The following is a 16,221-nucleotide window of genomic DNA, read 5'->3' as shown; positions in this document are numbered from 1 at the left end:
CAAACCATGCCCATACAAAACCAACAAATTAGTCTACCTATGTAATTATAGATCTCCTCCACCAAATCCCCATATAAAAAAGCTTTCTCCATATCCTTCAACACCAAAATCAAAGACAATAGCAATAAACAAAGAATCAAAAAGATGTAGCTTCTCAACATGCCGGAAAATCTCAATAGCATCCATTTTCAAATCTAGGAAAACAATCCATAATCATTAACCATGTCTTGTACTTCTATAACTCATCCACATAACTGACTCCATTATCCAAGACACAAAAGACAAAGCAAAACCAAAATCTGTCCCAAAGCCAAGTGGGCTATAGCTATTAAGGTGTATTGATCATCAAGTGGACCTCCTAGAGTGAAGTATGAGATTCTTCACTTTCTTGTGGGCCTCCAAGACACTCTAACACTCTATGAACAATCTCCCCATCAAATTCATTTCCAATTCATGTGGAGTCCTTTACAAAAAGCAAACTAGCAAGTACATTCAAATAAGAATAATAAAGCATGCTTCATAAATTCAATGGGAGAGGGACTAAAGCATCAACTCTAACAACAAACTTGTCTTAAAAAAAAGGACTTGATTTGCATTGAGGATGACAAAGTCATTACCTTAGAGAATCACCATTTCAAGCATCACTCAAGGCAGGCAAAAGATTATGCACATAATATAAATAGAGTCAATACGTTGTATTTGAGCCACTCTTGAAAGGCCATCATCAACAAATTAGTTGGTCACAAAAAATCATATGTCGTATTCTAAATTAATTTGATGTGTTCTCCTTTTAGGGTGTAATCCCATTCCACCTACTTTTTTGGTATGATTCACAATGCAATTTTGTATGATAGAATAAACTATTCAATTAAAAAATAAATAAAACTGTTATACCTAATTTTGGATTTATTAGTTTATCCAAGGTGAGCCCGAAAATGTCATCTTGTAAATTACTAGAATTGTCTATATAAGAAATCTTAGTCTGCGATTCCAACTTATGACTCATCCTAATGATGAATCATGTGTTACTAAAGATAATAATTTAAAAATCTTCCAATAGTTTTCTACAAAAATTTCTTTTAACAAAAATGAGAAATTCAATGGATGGAAAGCCTTCAAATTCAAACGTAAATAAGGAATGTCGCACCTCCACGATGTCACAACTGAACATGTTCCTGTGGTAACATGCAAACATTTTGAGTGTTGACACTAGATACTCTAGGTTCCACATCAATGTAGTTGTCAATTCATGTAGACACTAGCAAGCATGCCTCTTTTTCTATGTTAACATTCTTGGCTATTTGGCCACGACTAAACTGATAAATACTTCAAATGTTTTATTGGACATTAGAATCCTACTGAATATTTTGCAATTAGACTTGAATAATTTTATATTGTACTTGTCATCTATATATTGTTATTTAATGTTCTAAATTCCATAGTTAAGAAATAATCTACTTTGTGCCGTGTGTAATAAAAACAACAATGAAACCTGAGAATTTTCCTGACGAGGCTTTCAGGAGAGAGACTTCATGTCTGCAGTTCTGCACAAACACTGATTAATTTGGTGAACCAAAAAGAATTGAAAAACAGCATTGAAAAACAGCTTTTTATCTTCAGTACAACAGAAAAAACAATTGACATCTAAGCTACAACCCTGAAGGTTTCATATCAAATTGTAATTAAACAAAGTCCATGTCACATATTGACATTCAAAACTGGTACATTTGATGGTTGGCTTTCCCAAGAATAGAGTCAACAATAATTGGTAGTCCGAACATGTGTTGTGATTTATTGGAGACAGATAGATCCAATGCTAGCCACAATCACAATTTCAGCACTATAAAAACACTTCTTTAAATGCAAGTACTCAAGGACCAAGCATTCCATCAATGGCCAAATGCATCCATGAGATATAACTGTATTCATAGAAACTTGTGTCTTTTTCTCAAATACAAATTGTTGACTTAATAATGACTAAAAATAAATAAATGATAGATCAAAGCACTAAATCGAGTGAAAGGAAACCGATAGAAATGTATTTTTTTGTATCATTCTCCAACTTGACTTGGAGGTAAAGATAACGCATTTTTAACAACTAAACGTTTCCAACATCTAAATTGAAAATTCATATACATAAATAAAAGACCTGGGGGATGGCATTTCACATTAGTATCTATTTATTGTATAGCTATGGTTGGAATGAGAACTTGATAATGAATATGGCATACAATCACACATATCTATCAGCTAGGTTGATAAAGAATATATCTATCAGCTGGGTAGATTCTTTGTCTTCTCTTTCTCTACCTTCAAAGCACAACCTGAACGATAACCCCTCAAAAGCAACCAATTAGTACCATAATCTCTGCATAGTAGAGCTAGAATTTTCAGAAAGATATCATCAAAAATACATATTTTGAACTTAAAGGATATAGACAAGATGGAAGTTTTCAGAAAGATATTATCAAGAGTAGAAATTTTGAACTCAAAACGGATATATAGACAAAACCTGGTAATATATATTAGATCTCGTGTTGAATCTTGTTGGTCACTCTGCAAATTTTTTCCTCACTAAACCTTTAAAGAAATCAAAGCTGCATCACAAGATATTTTAGCATCATTAGTCTGATCTTAATTTAAATCAACATATCATTGTGAGGTGTTCAAGTAAATCCACGGAACAAAATGAATTCAAAGTAAAACCACTTTGGGAAAATTAAAGACTTATACACAAAATTATGAACAAACATAGCAAAATCTCACCAAACTGTGTACAAATTGAGTTTGTTATGCTTCAATAAAATGCAACTTCATTGCATTTTATTTAGTAGAGAATGAGAATGACAATTCTGTCTTCAGAAATAGAGATATTCCCCCAAAAGGATCTTGTGAAAATTAGGTCTAATGCAAGAATCAAAGTGTAGAATATATGAAGATATTTATCTAGGATATAAATAAATAATCTGCCCAAGTAAGCTTTTTAACTAAGGTATAAAAAAGTATTAATTACATATCACCCTAGCTTATTTCCCTAAAAGATGTAATAAATTATCAATTACATTATCATCCTCCCTTAAGTATAATTTACGAGAATGATGATGAGTTCCAGCAACTAGGTAAAGCAAATAGTCTCAAAACAAATGCTGAAGTAGGTCCCACTGCATTGAACAAATGTAGATATTTCTGCTGGTCAGTGTTTATTTCCTGGTATTCAGCGTTTCGAGAAGAAAAAAAGGTGTGTGGTGTGAAGTTTTCAGTGTGGTTGCTGGCTGTAGAATCCTGCATGTTTTATTTTTCTTTGGTTCTAGTTTGCTGCTTATTGTGATTTTGATCAGACAAGGCTGGGTGTCATGTGTTGAGCTGGTGAATTTTATAAGAAAATAGGAAAAAGAGTATTACAGTTTTGGACTGCTGTTGGCATACATTCATTGATAAATCTACTGCTGGAAGATACAGAAGTGCTGTGTGATTTTGGATTGAGATTCAAGTTCAGAGAAGTAGTTTTTCAGTGTTTTGAGTTGATGCTCAAACTGAGGTTGGTACCTCAGCTTGCTGGTGTTGGAGCTTCAGTTGTTCAGAGTTGGTGCTTCAAAGTGAGTTGGTACCCATTTTTTCTGTTAATGAAAGATATTGTATGCCATGGTTTTTTACCCGAAAGGGTTTTCCACGAGGAACTTGATTTTTGTGTCTTGTTGGTTGCTATCTTTATGTCTGATGTGGTTCTGTGCTTTTAAACGTTTAAAATTGTGAAATACTGATTCATCCCCCCCCCCGTCTCAGTATTTCTTCTGTGCTCTTCATAAACAAGGGGTTCATCAAGTGTGTGACTAGATGCATTTGTCTGGATACCTAAGTGTTGATTGATGTAAGGAATTGAGAGAAGAGGTTGAGAGCTGAGTTTGGATTTGAGTTATTAAACCCCTGACATCATGCAAGTGTCCATTAAAATGTTGTATTAGCTCCATTTCAATGGCCCAACTGACATGCAAGAACCCCAACACATACCATCAATAGAAATTTGCAAGTTTGAGAAAACGTTGTACTTTTGAGGGACTATGAGGAATCTTGATCTTCATCAGATCCACATGAATTCCTTCATAAGCAATTATGTCACCCTAGAGCTGAACTTGAGTAATACCAAAGGTACACTTGCTTGAGATGGCTTGCAGCTCGTGTTTATGAAATGCATCAAGAACCTTCAAAACTTGTGAGGCGTAGATGACAATGTCATCTACATAGACAATAATGAAAATGTTAGTTAAGGTTTGCAAGATATCATTCATGAGCCCCATGAATTGAGCATATGCATTGATCAAACCAAATAGCATTACCAATCATTTGAACATACTCCCTTCATCCTGAACGTAGTCTTTCAAATGTCCTTCAAGCTGACAAGAACTTGGTGATAATTGGTCTTAAGATCAAAGTCCATAAATTATTGTGCAGCTTGAAGCCGATCTGAAAGATAATTAATTGAGGTGGAGGATGCCTTTCTTGAATTTTCCATAATGATCTTATTGAGTTCATGGTACTCTATATAGAGATGTCATTAACCATTATTGAGTACATGGTGATCTATATAGAGATGTCATTAACCATCCTCCTTCATGGCAATGCCAATCAAACTACCACAAGGTGAAGAACTTGACCATATACTCCCTAAATCAATGAGATTCTCAATATACCTATGAATCTCCTCATTCTCCCAAATTAACCTGTAATATAGAAGGTTGCTTAGAAGTGGTAATCCAATGTCAATGATGCCAAAGCAATATTGTTCTTTTACCCAACATATAGTGCTAAAAAAATGCCTACTCTTCATCATTAATGTACATTGATGTTCAAGCAAGTTGGAACATTTGAATTGGTGTTTCACTCTTCCTTAGCTAAGAGTTGCAAAGTTTGAGCAAACAAAGTCTTTTGTGTGGCTCTTTTGGATGTCATGGGTAGCATTCTCGTGACGAGTAACCATTTCTTCCTCTTTACTTTTCCTTGCTTCAAGAAAAGAGATCTTGATTGCATAGTTGCTTGAAGCTTAGGAAAGGATGCCTACTTTTACATTGTTGTTGTTATTAAAGTAATTATTCAATGTTTCTATAATGGTCATTCAGTTAGTTTAGGATATTTCCTTTTCATAATTCGTTCTTATTTAGAATGTTTCTATTTTGTCTTTTGTCTTTAGTAAGTTTTAGGAAGTTTCCTTTATGTCTTCCGTGTTTCTATTCTCAATCGTTTCTGTTATGGAAAGATCCTCTTGTAAACTCTATTTAAGGAGCTTTTGTCTCCTTATATAATTATCGAATAATCAATTATCATTTCAATTGTGCATTTTGTACTTGAATATTTCAATAAGATTCATGTTTGCTGATTTTTTGGTCAACAAAAATTGAAGTTTTTTGAGAAGCTGAACTCAGTGTGTTTGAATAACGGGAGGGATAGCTTTGTTACCCAACATCAAGTTCGAAGGATTGTGGTAAAGTTGGTCATATCCAAAAGTTTTGCAGAACCAAGGAGGGTCTTAGTAGGCTGATGTCGCAGAGCATTTTGAGGAGAAGTGGGCAGCTTTCTATGCATTCATGGCCAAATGACCTGCAGATTATGTTAAATCTTCTATAGGGTAGTTAGTAGAATGACCATTAAGGGAGGGTATTAAAGTAATTATGTAATGTTTCTATAATGGTCATTCAATTAGTTTAGGATATTTCCTTTTCATAGTTTGTTCTTATTTAGAATGTTTCTCTTTTGTCTTTCGTCTTTAGTTAGTTTTAGGAAGTTTCCATTTTGTCTTTCGTGTTTCTATTCTCGATCATTTCCATTATGGAAAGATCCTCTTGTAATCTCTATTTAAGGAGCTTCATCTCCTTTTGTAAGTATTGAATAATGAATTATCATTTCAATTGTGTATTTTGCACTTGAATATTTCAATAAGATTCATGTTTATGCAATTTAGCTTTCCCCAATGTTTTGCATGATAGGAACTTCATAGTGACTTGCATAAAGTGACAAAAGCCACAAGTCTGTTTCACAAAGATTCAAACATGCATCGAGTGCATAGAATGTACAATCCAGCACTAAGTATCAATGAAATTTCTTAGACATCATGGAGGTATTTGAGAGGGTAGTAATGAGCACATATTGTCTCAACAATTTTGTAACATAACTGGGTTGTGTGTCTTCGATTCAATGTTGCAAACAAATAATGCACAATTGAAACTCCTTGTAGAAACTAGAAACCAAGTGACAAGAAGGTTGAGAATAAATGTCTGCTCTGACACCAATGATCCATGTCAATCCCAGAGGTTACAACAAAGATGATACACAAACAAATTGCAAGATAGATCTATTTAACAAATCAATGAACATGTTGAACATGCAATGGAAATGTATGAAAAAAATACAAAAACAACATTACACATTTGGAAGAGATGAGACATAACAAAATAAAGCTCTTCTATTTGTCATGAACATGATATGATGGATAAGAATACAATGATGAACCTCAAGACTAAACTGTTTTGCTCCCATGGATCAAGTCCTAAGAAAGATTTTATAGCATTGAGACCGTGTTATAAAAATGGTATTGGTATGTCTTTGCATCTATCTTCCTTATATTGAGGAATTCAAGAAGATACAACTGCAATGGGTTATAAAACAACGGGTTGCAAATATCGTTCATTTTCCAACTTTTTCAACTTCATTGATTGTTGCTGTATAAGGAAGGTGAAATGTTCAATGGCATGGATCTTCTCAATTATGATAATTGTCAAGTAGTGCTTGTGGATCCCAACATATTAATAAATTTTGGAAGTTGCAAGGTTGTTTGTTGTGTGGTGTAAAAGTTCAGCTTTAAATAATGCAATTTGTGTAAATCTTTCTTAGAAAAGTGTGAAACCAACACAAAGATGCTTGTACTTGGATCAATTAAAGGTAACACAAAGGCATAGATATTGGTAGATATTTAGCTTGTGGCCGTCCCTATCAATTAAAAAATAATTTATTTATTTTATTGTGCAACCCCATATGTAGTGCAATTCAACAGCTAAAATTACTAGAATTATTTTAAAATGACTAGCTATACCATCATTTCCTTTTACCAATATCAAACCTGTTTGCAAGTTATGAATCAATTTTGTATTATGGGACACAATGCAAAATGGGGGGGGGCAGGGCATGAGAAGTCAAAACAGTGGGCATTTCAGGACAAGATTGCCTCATGAACATGAAAGTGTTTCCAAAAGTTGCAAGTAAATTACTCATGAAAATGCTTCTAAAGGTGGCAAGTATAAGTATGAATGATAGCAAACCTATTTCCATCCGGATGAAGCTCATATTTATTGTTCTCATCATCAGTTGCCAGTAAATATCCAGATGAAGTTAAACCCTGCATCAAAAATAAGTCCTCAAGTAAAATTTAAAAGCATTATACCCTTATGTTAACAGGTTCAAGCATTAAACAATTCAAGATCAACCCCTACATACCTTAACTGTAACAAAAACATTTGACGGACCAAGGTTTTGCTGATCTCTTTCCTCTAGCAACACCCTTTGTCCGCTGGAAATAAAACTCTTGTCACTTCCCATCAAAGAAAACAATAATTCTACTTTAAAAAGAAAAGAAGCTCTTCCTCAACCCAAGTGTTCCCAATGAACCTCAGAATTATTATAAAAACAAATTTCCCAAGATCTACAAATAAAAAACAAAGAATGCATTATTAATATAGAAGAAGTTTAGTAAACCACTAGAACACCTCTCAAGCAAGTAAACAAAACTTAAAAAAAGTGGTCAATACAATTTAAAAGAATCTCATACAAGTACATATGGTGTATTTATCCATTTGACAAAATTCAACCATAATACTTAAAGCTTTGATGTTGTTAAAAAAGGACAATAGCTCCCAAAAACAAGGATCCTGGAACTTGGGACAAACTGTAATGTGTGGTAACATTAGTAGCTATAGCAATACAAAAAAACAAGGCAAAGTAAACTGTAATATGTGGAAAAATTAGAAGCTATAGCAATGCAAAAACACAAGGCAAAGTTGCTGTTTTTGCAATTCATGAAAGTTCACAATGTATCACTCACAAGATAATCTTAGACAAAATATAAGGAAGAAAACAAAGGTTTGAGGTCGGTATAAACTTGTGGAAATGAATATATGAGCCCATTGTGTATCATGTGATCATATTAGAGGTTATAGAAAAGTTAAAAAGTAATGTGAAATTGTTGCCTTAGCAATTAAAGAAAGCACAAAATTATATTGCCCAATTGATCATCTTAGACAATATATGAAGAAAAAATAAGTGAAAACGCCATAAAACTATTCCAAAAAGTAATTCTGAGCAGAACAGATATGGAAAATGACCATTGACAAAGATCAAAATTTAATAAACAAGACACCTAGTTACACATATATTTGGGCCGTTTACATTTTATATTAGAATTGAATTATAAAAAAGACAACTGATTCCAAACCTAAACAAATCTAGATATGGTTATATACTTGACCCATCACTAAGGATTAGCTTCCAGTAGAGAGACTTCAAATGTTGGAAATTATAAAAAACTACAAAGTTGAATCCATACAACTCCTGCATGCCCTATTATTTAACAATAATGCAACACATCAACAATGCAAATAAAATAACATTCCTATTTTCTATCTTTCATAGGCGTACAGTTGCATGTGTCACAATGTAAATAGCAATCAAACCACTTAGATTGGTATTCACTCAATCAATCATTGCAATTGACAAATAAAACTAATTCATTATTTGCTAACTCTGAGTGAGACTAATAACTGAATTCTAGACTAGTCATCAAAGGAAGACACGATCTGCAAGGCAAGGTTAAATCACACTTGGAAAATCATGGTATGACCTGGCTGTATGTGCATTATATTTATCTCAAAATTCAGAATATAAACATGAGCATGTAAATATATAACCAACAACCAATGCAAATATGCCTTAGAATTGCAAGACAAATACCTGTGCAACCACTTGTCATAGTACTTGCTCTCAAGGGTTGAAAAACCTACACGAATGATTAATAACACAGTAAAACATTATCACGTGGTTTTCAAATTTGCCTTCAAGTTATGTCTTATTCTAAATACAGACATTTGAACTGCAGTCCTCGAAAAGATTCCTACAAAATAGGTTTTGCCATATTTGTAAAAGATAATACAATACAAATTGCCTACTGCATGTTCTTTCCTGTGAACAAATAATCCAGCAAGTGCATCATTCTTTTTATGAGTAAAGTAATATTATATAGTTTTGTAAAAAGACAATCCAGACTTAATATTGCATCATGCCATGGTGCGGGTAGACTTCTTAGTTGGTAGACAGAATTATGACTGGTACAACCATATATTGCAAAAAGATATTTGCAAAAATAAAAATAGAAATTTTAAACAAAGATTACATATGACGTGCAAACAAATATTTGTGGTAGAATATCAGTCCTCATTGTAAGACAAAAACAGAAACATAATCTATCTCCAAAACAGCCAACCAGTAATGAGTTCTACTTGTAAGTAGAATAACAGTCCTAAATGTAAGACAGAAAACAAAAACATAATCTATCTACAAAACAGCCACCCGGTGACAAGTCCTAATTGTAAGACAGATAAACAAAAACATAATCTATCTGCAAAACAGCCAACAGCCAACAAGTCTAAAAGCACCAATGTTATAGCCAATTACAGATGTAATGCCTCAAAGCACCTGTTTTTTGCCTCATTTCATTGTAGAATGTAATAAACTGCTGGTAGAACTCAAGCAATGTAAGACAGTTCTCTGACTGAATTGTAGATGTAGCTGCAGGTAAGATTAACACACAACTTGAAAGTTATGGCCCTAAAATATTCAGACTGAGAAGCCATGAATTGTAACAGGTGTGTCACTAAACTTTTTTAGTTGCAATATTTATTTGAAATGACAGACGGTCAGCCTCTAACTCTAACTCCAATTGCAACCTCTCAGTTTGCAAGGTTGTATTCAAAAGAATCAATTGTTTTGTCTAACTTAATTCAAACTATGCAATAGATTGATTCTACAGTATGCCTAAAACTTTTTCCCATATACTGATTTTTTACAAGAACAGAAATCTAATATCAATTTATCATGCAAAATATCTTTATTTCTGAAGGAATGTCAGATAGGTGTTGTGGGTGATCATAAATTAGGGTGGATATTCCTGACATTAGGAAGGAGTTAGAATATGAGAGCATTAAATGACTAAAGTTCATGATTTAGAATGAACATATAGCATGAAATCAGAAAAATATTAACAACCATTGAGAGGAGACAAAGCCAAGTTAACATGGAGAAATCCCGGGTGGGTAAAAACTCCACCAGATTTCTGAGATACCTCAGTTATGTGCTCAACAATACAAATGTTACACTTGATCAAAATTCTTAGAACCATTCAAGAGCTTGGAAACGCCCTTACAAGACCAAACATAACACTTTCCTACAATTATTCAGTACTCTACTACAAATTTCATCAACGTGAGCTAAAACACTCACAAATGCTCCCAAATACAAGAGATAAAAGTCTCAAATGACTCCCAGTGATCCCTAGCACTGCTCTAACATAGTATTATAGACTGGGGTCTAGAAGCTAAAAGTGCATAGTTTGAAGACTCTCCAAGTAATCTACAGGACTCTACAAACTCTTGAGTCCCTGAGGTGGCCGAGCCAAGTCAACCAGACTCCCATGCCAAGTCTAGCCAAGTCTTGGAAAGCACTCAACTAAGTCCTGCTCCAAGACTTTTCGAGTCTCAGGCTCGAACTCCCAAGTCTTGAGCTCAAACTCTTCTATCTAGTGCTTGGACATAACAGCCACGGCTTTTTAAGTCAAATTTCAACCTTTTTTGGTCATTTTTTGCTTTTAATTGTCCATTTCACCCAATGAAGCATCAACATAGCAAGAAGATGATTTGAGAAGATAATTTTAAGCATTCAAAGCTATTCAAATCATCAAACAAAGGCAACAGAATTGGATGCAATGGAGGAAAACAAAGACACTTTTGAAGAAACAATCTATCATTATCTTGATACCGACTTACCTTGTAGTTCAAGGCTTGGATGTTAAGTTACACTAGCAAGGGAAAGACAAAGATGTAGATTGTATTTGGTTTTTTTTTACATTTTGATATATCATCGTACATAAATAGTTATAATGTTGTTATATGTCATATCCCTGTCATAACCCCTCTTTGGACATTGGATTAAATAAATACGATAATTAAAACATTTATTAATTAACATTTAATAATATTGGAAAAATCGTCTCATTTATGAGACTTCACGATTTTCCTCTAATGTATGATTATTAATGTTTATTATTTGTTATGACTATTTTAATGTAACGTTCATATTTCAATTATTAATATTATATTAACTATTAAAGAAATTTTACCATAAAATACTATTAAAACATAAAATAGATATATTGAATATATTACACTTATCATATAACGTGCTATTTAATAAATATAAAATATAACATAAATTGTCAAAATACATTATAAATAATATCGTATTAATACGATACCATAAATAGAACCAATATTAAAATACAATACAAATTTTGATCAGATTATGGATAGCTGTACAGAATACTCATACACTTTGTTGAAGACTCAGATACATATTCTGAGTACACAGTATATGAATATAATCTGCAATGTATAAATAAAGAGTATTATACACTGATGCATGCGGTTACACAGACATAGTAACATTAGCATCTATTAGACCCGAGGCTACAATATTGGTGACTAATCAATGATTAGTTTTTATCAAGGTGTTAATAAGCAAATAAGGATGACAGCGGTGTATTAAAATAAACATCCAATTTCATCAAGTATCGCCACCCAACGATATAAATTGATTAAATTATGAGACGGCAACAGGTACTATTAAGTCTTCTATAATAGCGATTAAGGAAGAATTCATATCAGTGAGAATTCAGAATCTTTATCAATATGATAGCGCTTGTAATAATTAAGATCAACGGACATGATGATTACCTCTATGGCCAACTAATGTCAATCAAAAACGGTTATAATCATCGAAGGCATCTAACAGCAAGGAACATGATATATGGCAGTATTAGTAATACTACGACATATCGAGTGTTCCTAAAGATTGTTTCACAGATCACAATTATCATTAGCAATTGAATCTATCACCACTGTGATTGGTGATTACAATTTTGTTAATAGCCTGTAGTTTAATGATGGTCAACTATAATATCACTCTAACCCACCGTTAGTTAGTAACAGCCCAATCATAACCGATAATTGATCAGATATGAGGAGGCAGCGATTACCAAGGCATTGATAAGTCTAAATTATAATTGATATTAGGGCATGATGAAGTTATGAAGAAATGTATGACGATGACAATCACCAGTGATTACATGAGACTTAATGAAGAGATGCGATGACTACATTAAGACAACGATCATAATAAAGACTTCTTCTTTGTTATGAAGAGATGTATCTAATTATGAGTGGTTCGATCCAAGAGAGACATGATTCCTCACATTCAGAAGATGCGACTCTTCAATTCTAAAAATATAAGAATTAGATCGCGCTCATTCAAGGGGGGGGAATATATAATATAGGCACGAAGGGAAGGAAAAAAGTGTATATATATTATCGGGTAGCCATCGATCAGATCAGATCAGAACTCTTATTCAGTTACAGGCAGTAACATCCTTGTCCATAGTGGTATGCATGAGATGTGCTTGATATGTATGTTTAATTTATGCAACTGATAATATTCTTATGCAGAATTCTAGTAATTATATTAATACTCATAATAATATAATAATTTCTGGAAACTATTCTGTAGTAATATATAATATATCATCTAATAGGTAGTTAATAAACAGGTAACTAATAAATATGTAAATGATTTATAATATAATATAATTCATTTATTTGTTTATTTATATTTTCAAATCAGAATATGGATAATATATTTATATATATAATAATATTGTATTATCAATCAGATTATATGCATATGCATATATGTATACGTATACGTATACATATGCATATACATATACATATACATACATATATAGAAACAATAATCTGAATGAACAAGTAAGACTGAGAAAATAAATCAAATTGGATTATCATCAATTCAACATAAGAAAGAAGATTACGTTATCCGTGATTTTAGTCATGTTAAGATAGAATTGTCTCCTAATAAATTTAGTTATCTCCTAATAAATTTAGTTTAAGTCATAAGTCTGTTGAAATAGATTAATTATGGTTAAAACAGTCCTAAACCTAGTAGGGGACATTACAATCCCCCTCAATTTTTTGTGTATTAATGTATACTCCAAAGAAAAATAACAAAGTAATACTCACTGGTTATTAATTTACAAATAATAGTAAAACATTATTCACTGATTGTATTGATCATTGTTAATAATAAAATAATATTAATTGTTGTTAATAATGATATAATAATATTCACTGATTTTTATTAATAAACAATATCTATTGATCAGTATTTAGTAAATTATCACTAATTTACATTAATAATAAAATATTATTCATTAAATAAGGATATTAATGAATTATTGTTGGAAATAAAGTTAACCAATATCTAAGGAGAGCGGTGACTTTTCTAGGAGTCACCGCCCTCCAAACCTTTCCCAACAGCCACGACTCTCAATGTAGAAGTGGGGAGGAGGATTAATAAGAGAGTCGGGGGTGATTCAAAAGGGGGAAGGAAGTGGAAAAAGACAAAAACTACGCCCATATCCACTCACTGGCCCACAGTCTGTACAGGTATGCATACGTATGACAGAATAATGAAGGTTTAATAATGTTTATATAAAAGCATGTCCTCCTTTCGATATATACATGTCACTTCTAAATCTGAAATGATATTCTGTGCAAAACGCTATAGTATTCTACATCATTTTCTTAGTCTGAAATAATACTATATAATACTCTGAAAATTTATATGCTGCAAACACTATAACACTTTTGGATATTAGGATACTGTTGATGTATTTAGAAATAGAAGTATTAATTTATATCGAATCATTCTGCAATATCAATATTAGTCATTGTATATTGGTATATTCATAAATAACAGTAATAAATTAAATACGTATTGAATCATTCTGGGAACACGGTATGACTGGAAAATAAGGGTAATAGAGTAAAATCTACAGTGAATTAAGTCATGACAGATATTTGAACAATTGGTATTTGGCGGTAATTGATACGAGTAAATGTTCTGGAAATTAACTGATAAATAATCAGAATGATAATAAGACACAAACATTGATAATAATATATTTACTAATGACAGTCTGAACCAAATCCATCCCTGAGAAGTAGGGAGAACTGCTGAAGGACACCCTACCTGATAAATGGGTAGGGAGAATTGCTATAGGGCACCCTACAAGATCACTAAGTGGGTAGGGAGAACTGCTATAGGGCACCCTACAAAATCATTAAGTGGGGAGAACTGCTGGAGGGCACCCTACCTGATAAATGGGTAGGGAGAACTGCTATAGGGCACCCTACAAGATCATTGGATAGGGAGAACTGCTATGGGGCACCCTACATGGTAGTACTGAGTATGGGAAACTGTAGATAAAGACACCCTACATTAGTATATTTTCCCATTATTCCTAATCTATAATTTAGTCTTTGACACTACTACCTTAATTTTAGTTTATAGTCTTATATGTTAATTACTTAAATAATTCATAGCATCTTCTAACCTGGTTTTGCAGGTTTGGACTAGCAAAAATTAAGGTACGTACTTTCAACCCTACTAGGACCCATAACTAGGGCATTTCCAGTTATTTTCCCTAAGGGACATTACATTATACATTTTGCTAATGTGTTTTTTATGCACCTCATACACAAAATAAATTACCAAGGTATTCTATCCTCTTGAACAAAGAAACCTCATATGCTCTACAACATGATCAAATAAGATGACTCCAAGGTTTACAATGCAAACAATGTGACTTAAATGTTGTAAATAGACTCAGTGATATGATGTGATTTTGCTGGAACCACAAGAAGACTTACGTTTTGCTTGAACTCCTTCTGGAACATAGACTCTAACTTAACTTTGGAAAATAAAAGGCAAAAGAAAAGGGTTAAGAGATCATATACTAATTCTAAGAATGTAGGAAATGATTGTTGAATCAGTGACACCCAAACCAAGCTTTGCTTCACCATGTAGGAACAACTATACAAAGATGGTGCAATCTCCTAAGGATGAGTGAATGATTTTCATATCACCTTATGCACACCAACATCACGAACAATGAGCATAAAGTAATTTAAGTTAAGCTTTTGATCAGGTTCACTTTAACCAGACACTGCAATTTGCAATCAACAAACTCCAAGTGATATGAACATAGGTTCACCATTCATCAACAATAAGATCTTCCATTCAACTAACAAACGTTTACACTATGAGAAGTAGAGACCATGGAACAAGTTGAAATAGCACACCAAAATCCAACGTCACTTCAATGAAAATAGTATGTTTATTACAACAAGCCTTGGCAACAATCTCCTTTCCTCCTCCTCTGCTGCTACTAATTGTCTAGCTATTGATCAACTACTAACTATTAACCTTACTCGATCATGAATTGAAGATTGCTGCATATTGGAGTATTCACCCAGTGTTGCTGACCTTAACGTATCTGCTCCACCATATAGCTGTCGATGCTTTTTATTATAAATGAATCACTGTTTCCTTATGAAGTTAGCCTATACATTATGTTGTTGATGCATTAATCTGCCACTCTTTTGGATTTAATATATTCCTTTTTCAAAGCATACATTTGTAATCCATTTGCAATTCATATACGTTGCAAATCTCCTTGCACCATGAAGTGTCTAATCACTTGACACAACATAGACTTTACTTTTAGTACTTCTGGATCTTGGGCATCATAAGAGTTCCAATTGTACCAGTCCCATTTATAAAGATAATACAAGGAGCTTTCTTGAGGCATCAATAAAACTGTTTTGTCTAATGGACTTATCACTGCATATTAACAACTACGGCAATATTTCCACTGTTGACATCAATGACAACATTCCAACAAAATGTATATTTTAATGCTTATTCATAAATAATAGATATGTGCAATAAATTCATATATAAAACTAAGCAACAATTTCTATTACCACAGTGGAT

At 32.9% G+C, this 16,221-nt stretch overlaps 1 protein-coding gene across 5 annotated transcripts in view; it reads right to left on the bottom strand.

Annotated features, from left to right (window-relative positions):
* Positions 1 to 1,893: 1,893 nt before the first annotated feature.
* Positions 1,894 to 16,221, bottom strand: part of LOC131029578 (biotin--protein ligase 1, chloroplastic) — a 132,588-nt gene continuing 118,260 nt past the window's right edge. For 4 of the 5 annotated variants that reach the window (XM_057960106.2, XM_057960131.2, XM_057960137.2 and 1 more), the window contains 5 exons: positions 8,992 to 9,037; positions 7,483 to 7,555; positions 7,308 to 7,384; positions 2,513 to 2,597; positions 1,894 to 2,324 (listed from right to left, as the gene is read on the bottom strand). In XM_057960106.2, coding sequence (XP_057816089.1) covers positions 2,552 to 2,597; positions 7,308 to 7,384; positions 7,483 to 7,555; positions 8,992 to 9,037 — 242 coding nt within the window. In that variant the 3' untranslated portion in view covers positions 1,894 to 2,324; positions 2,513 to 2,551. Of the gene's footprint in view, positions 2,369 to 2,512; positions 2,598 to 7,307; positions 7,385 to 7,482; positions 7,556 to 8,991; positions 9,038 to 16,221 lie in introns of all 5 variants that reach the window. The other variant, XM_057960115.2, reaches the window with a different exon arrangement.

This window comes from Cryptomeria japonica, chromosome 10 (assembly GCF_030272615.1).
Source record: "Cryptomeria japonica chromosome 10, Sugi_1.0, whole genome shotgun sequence".
NCBI classification, from domain to species: domain Eukaryota; kingdom Viridiplantae; phylum Streptophyta; class Pinopsida; order Cupressales; family Cupressaceae; genus Cryptomeria; species Cryptomeria japonica.
Note: the sequence above shows the minus strand (reverse complement) of the source record. Positions and strands in the feature narration are given on the sequence as shown.